The sequence below is a fragment of the Chrysochloris asiatica genome, unplaced genomic scaffold, assembly GCF_000296735.1.
Source record: "Chrysochloris asiatica unplaced genomic scaffold, ChrAsi1.0 scaffold00033, whole genome shotgun sequence".
NCBI lineage: Eukaryota > Metazoa > Chordata > Mammalia > Afrosoricida > Chrysochloridae > Chrysochloris > Chrysochloris asiatica.
The window spans coordinates 16,907,913-16,913,794 of NW_006408551.1; the positions used below are offsets into that span (position 1 = coordinate 16,907,913).

Consider the following 5,882-nt stretch of genomic DNA (forward strand, 5'->3'; position numbering starts at 1 on the left):
CATTAACCCACAGCACCACCCTCATGTTTATTTATGTATCCCAAAATATAGTCATCCGTTTATTTAGATATCTGTTTATTCAAAAAGTATTTATTTAGTTCCATATGTCTTACTGGGGATACTTCAGTGATCAAGATACAATCCCTTTCCTCTTAGTCCAGAAGCGTAGAGCAATTGTTGTTGTGAAGTGCCATTGAGTCAGTTCTGACCCACAGTGACCCTGTATAGGGTTTCCTAGGAGTGGCTGGTGAACTGGAACCATCCACCTTGTGATTCAAACCAACTTTGCATTAACCCACAGTGCCACACCAGGACTCCAGTCAGAACAATAGACGTGGAATTTTAGTTCAAGAGACAAACAATATGATAGCAGGAAGTCCAGGCTACTAGAAGACAAGGTGGTGGTTTAATAATGACCTGAAGAGCAGGTTGAATACTGGCAGCCATGAGGAGGTTTGATGGTCCTACGACTGCAAGCATCGAGGAAGTGGGATGGGAGTGGGAAGGACTCGAAGAAGCTAGAGTGATGGAAGGTTCTAGATGATAGGGGCATGAGTGACATTGTAGAAGTTTGAATTTTATCCTGAGTCCATCATAGAGCCGTGGAAGGCTGTCTTCCAGGACTGCCGTCTCCAGTGGGAGCTGTGGGAGCTGCAATCGTGGACCCAGAGAAAGCTTATGAGATGTTTAGTGGGGGAAAGAACATGGAGTTGGAAACCAGGAGAGCTGGGGTCAAGCATCAGATCTGCTTCTTACTGGCTAGTGACGTTGAACCTTAGTTTTGGTATACTTAAAAAGAATAATAATGTTCCTGTGAAGACTAAATGAGGTAATGTTTATAAAACCACTTTGTAAATCGTAAAGCTCTGTAACTGTACTTTTAGAAAAAATGTGTGTGTGTGTGTGTGTGTGTGAAGGAATATTATATTACATCAGGTGTTCTCAAATTGGGTTGCATACCAAAATCAACGGAAAAACTTTTAAAATACAAATTCTCCAGATTTTTTGGACCGATCATCTCTATGATAGGGCCAAGTGATTTGCATCTTAAGAACATCTGTGAGGTAATTCCGACCCGACAATCCACAAACTGACATTTGAGAACTATAGACTGGTCTGGTCCTCCCCACCTCCCATCCCAATCCTCCATATACTATGGTTGAAGTAAAAAATGTAAAGACACTCCCCCAAGGTCAAAAAGCTAGTGTGGGCAAGTCTATGGCTAACATTGAGTTCTCTTGATATTAATTCATTGCCGTTATATGTACGTATATATACTTAGCTTCAGGTCACTTAATTCAGTCACCATTGAAATAAGGAAGTGTTACTAATCTTTTGGGGACATTGGCGGTTCAGTGGCAGTTCTTCTTTTGCATGAGGGAGACCGGGTTCCATATCCTGGCCAGGGCATTTTAAGCACTGCCATGACTTGTGTGTGAAGGCGTGTGTGCTGCTATGATGCTGAATAGGTTTTAGTGGAGCATACAGGCTAAAACACAGTAGGAAGAAAGGTCTGGCACGCTATTTCTGAAAACCAGCCAGTGAAAATCCTATGGATCACAAAGGGCCAACCCAGCTGATCGTGAGGATGGCGTAGGACCAAGCAATGTTTTGTTCTGTTGTGCCTTTGGCTGCCATAAGTCAGGAGCCAACTTGAGAGCAGGTAATAACAACAACAGCCAATCTTTAAGATCCATTCTAGTTCAAAATCTTTATTTCACACGGGGGGAAATGCTTCAATAGACGAGTAAAAAAAGAAAACAAAAGTTATTGAAGCTTAACTCGGTGTTTGTTTCTTTGCTAATTAGGTTGTAAATACGCTTGAAAGTGCTCAAGCCAGTTTATATTTTGCGGATGATCCTCCTGCATCACTGAATTCCTTCCGGTGTCCTTCTCCCCTCTTCCTGGATAACATACCAAGCATTCCAGTGGAAGATGATGAAAACCGGACCATTCATTCACTGCCTCAGCATAAGGACTTGAGAAAAGATAGAGTGACTCAGAACTTTCCTTTTGAATGCAGCCAGTCTGAAGTTACATTTTTGAGCTTTGACAAAAAGTCGGGGAGTAACAGAAATGAGGATGCTTGCTGCATACCCAGTTCTTCTTGTGAAGAACGTGGGTCCCCAAAGCATGAAAAGCCATCCCAGGACCTAGAGGCCTGTGATGTAAATATGGTCACTTCCAAGTCTATAGGCGATGCTCATGGAAGCAAGCTAGTGGAGACAACATGTTCCTCTGAATTTTCCTGGAATTAATGTGAACAGTAGAAAAAGAAATTGCTCTCATCAAAAGATAAAGAAAAAAGCAAGTAATTCTGAGTCACCTGTCTACAGGTATTATCTTGGGTAGGCCTTACCTCCATGGGTAATACCAAGAGAACAGTTTGGATGTGAGTTTGGGTGACACAGATATGCCAGCCAGATAATTTCTGTCTTTCCTTCCCAACCCCTAAAATACAGTGCCTTAAAAAATAGTTTAATCAGTATAATTGCTTTATGATCAAGCCCAAACTAAATTACAGGGAAAATGATTAGAAACATTCAAAATCACTTGAGATTATGGGCTCTGCCTTCAGACACACAGAACCTTCAAAATCTACCCAAAAGAGAGATTTTGATTTCTAATATCTTCGTTCAGTCAATTATCAGTGTGAGTCTCTATGGGGCTAATACTTTCTGTTGAATTTCATTGTTTGGTTTTGCTTGCAGGGATTCTAGAAATGTCTAATGTGTAAGTATCAGTTGATACCTTTTTGAAGAGTTACCATTTTGTTTATTTTGATTGGTTTGTCCTTAGACTTTTTGTGGTCATCTGTGGCTTAGCCAGGCTCACCCTTGACCATGGTAGGTTCTGTTTAGAGAGGGGATTCCTGACCAAGATTATGTCTTTATGTGTAAACTATCATGACAGTTTGTCACATATAATACAATTGTCAACTATTATTATAACTATTTACAAACCTAGAGATCTAATTTATCCTGAATCTATATATTTGTCTATAGCCATGTTGTTGTTGTTGTTAAGTGCCGTTGAGTCATTTCCGACCCATAGCGATCCTGAACAGGGTTTCCGAGGCTATAAATCTTTACGGGAGCAGAAAGCCTCATCTTTCTCCCGTGGAGCAGCTGATAGTTTTGAACTGCTGACCTTGCGGTTTGCAGCCCGATTCATAACCACTACGCTACCATACTACCCTGAATATGCCTGATCTCATTGGAATTTATGCATTTTTTTAAATTATTACTGAGTGATTTTTTTGCCTCTGAGGAAATGGATGGTCACAGGGCCTTGGTCAGCTTTTGGTTTGGTGCCGTCCCTTCCAGCACTTTGTCTTAGCCCTGCAGTTTCCTGGAAGCTTTCTTTTCAGAAATCCTCTTCAGTCTTTCTGGGCCCAACAAAAGCACTGCGTCAACCCAGAAAGCTTTCCTAATCCGTGCAGTCATGAGTACTCCTCATTTTATCAGTATGTTCATACCAGCTTTATGTTTTCATTTGCATTTCTAGTTTACATTTCTCACTTTCTCTGAATTGTATCAAAGTTACTCTATAAATTGCAAGAGACTATTTCCAGAGTTTTTCATTGACTTCTTAATTTGAAAATTTGCTTCCAAACCAACATTAGAGTCGTTCCTGCAAGGAGGTAGGAAGAGCTTCCTTGCAGGAGATTCAGACACAGTTAACTTTTATGTGTCTAGTTGTTTGGTAGGTGTTTTCATATATCACTGAAGCTTGAAACAGCCTACTGAGATGGATTTCATTACTAGAAGGCCAAGACATATAAGGCTTAAAGAAGGTAATTCTTGTCCTAAGTCACTTAACTGACGGATGCAAACTGAAACTCTTCAGTGCAAGTCCAGGGAGTATTTTGCACTAAAAACACGTAACTTACAAATTAGAAGTATTGCCTATTTGAAAATAAAAGTGGATAACCAATATGTGTGTTTGTTATATTATTATTATTATTGTTAATTTTGTACTTCCAGATTGGTAAAGATTTAAACAATTGACTAAAATATAGGCAAGTGAATGGGCTTTATTGTTCACTGTTGGCAATAGTGAAAATTGATACAACCTTTCTAGAAGGCTTTCTGATGCATAGTGACCCTATATAGTGTTTTCACGTAGTAGCTGGTGAATTTGAACCACTAACCTTGCAGTTCACACCGACGTTGAGGTCTAGTGCATTATCTCACAGCATCACACCATGTAGAGTTATGTTTATTGCTATGGAAATTTGTCCATGAAATGTTGCTGAATGAAAAAGCAGATTACAGTGGGACCCTATCCAGAGAATCAGACACACACCAGAGATGGAGACAGAGATGATGACATGGAGAGAGAGAGAGCAGCTGGGCACTCTCAACTCATGGAGAGAGAAAGGCTGTGTGCTGGTGGCCAGGAGGCAGGCTTGCAAAATGTGCCCTTTGGTTATTTAAATGATTACATATTCCTGAGTGTTTTTGTGTACATCCCACCCACCCCCCAAAAAAAACAAACAGAGGGGATAGAAGCAAATACTATTGAGTAATGATGCAAGGAAGGGATTGTATAATATTGCAATGAAACGATGAGTGTAAAACTGATGTACTCCCATGTAAACTATCACTCAATTTACAACAAAAACTTATTTAAAAAAAGAAAGAAAGAAAAAGCAGATTCTAGAACAGTATGTTTAATATGAGTCTATCTATAACACTGGGTATTTAAAAATATATTTGATAGATATTCACCAAAATACTAATATATTTTTTCCCTGTTTTGTATTATTTGGGTGGTCTTTACTTTCTTTGTATCTCTATGTTTGTGAAAACTTTAATAATGAGTGTACATTATTTCATTATCAAAAAAGAATAAAGCTATTTTTATTTTGGAAAAAACTGTGATCTCTACATGCCTACATTTCCTTGGTTCTTTGTTGTCCACTTTACTTGTGCCCTTGGTAACGACCTACAACTAGTACCAATGCTTCTAGTCCATTGCTCTTTATTACTTGTAATAAATAAAAAGTGGCTGGAGCTACTAAATGGATTTGTCAGGTATCCCTTGAGTAATGAGCTTTGAGAAGGCAAATTAAAAAAGCAACCCAAGAGGTGAAAACAGACAAGCTGAAATACAAAAGAGTGGAGAAGAGATCATAGAACACCATGAGAATATTTTATAGTAAAGTATTAGTTAATTTTGGTAGTCTTAAAAACAATTACCCTTAGATTTATACTTATAAAAACCCATATAACCTATAGTTAAAAGATCTTTGTAAAGATCAATCTTTAGATCATGTAGTAGCCTTTCTCCAGACTTGTGCCCCACTGTCAGGTTTTGACCTAATAAAGTTGTTGGCTTTCTGAATTTAGTAGACTCTGAGCTGTAGTTACCAGTTGGAAATAAAACTTGCAGCTGCATAGAGAAAGTGTGACTGAGTGTGGTACTTTCCTCTAGCAGGTAGGGATGAGCCTGTGTGACCCGGCTGAGAGGTCCACAATGTGCATTAATTACAAAGGGAAGTAGCAAGGCGTACTCCCTGAGTAAAATACGAACTCCAATTAATTCTGTCTGGAGGGACTGTTTTGTGGACATAACTGAGTTACCGAGTGTGTAAATATGATAAAAAGCACACCTTAATCAAGTCCAAATAAAAGATAATGAGTGCTGGGGTTTTAAGAATACAACACAGCTACAAATTATGTTCTTTTGACACCAAAAAAATGTATTGGTGTTGTTTTGTATTTTCTGAAATGCCAGATAATATTAACGTACAAACCATCACTACAAAGATTTCCACAAAAGAGAAGGTAAGGAATCGAGTATACAAAATAGCAAAGTAGAAAATGAAATCACTTCTAAACAATACATTGGTGTAAAGTGTAAATAATCTACAGTGG

General features: G+C 38.8%; 1 protein-coding gene across 1 annotated transcript in view; it reads left to right on the plus strand.

Moving 5' to 3' along the window:
- Nucleotides 1-2,315, plus strand: part of IRAK3 (interleukin-1 receptor-associated kinase 3) — a 90,641-nt gene extending 88,326 nt beyond the window's left edge. The window contains 1 exon segment of the mRNA XM_006859610.1: nucleotides 1,809-2,315. Coding sequence (XP_006859672.1) covers nucleotides 1,809-2,315 — 507 coding nt within the window.
- The last annotated feature ends 3,567 nt before the right edge of the window (nucleotides 2,316-5,882 follow it).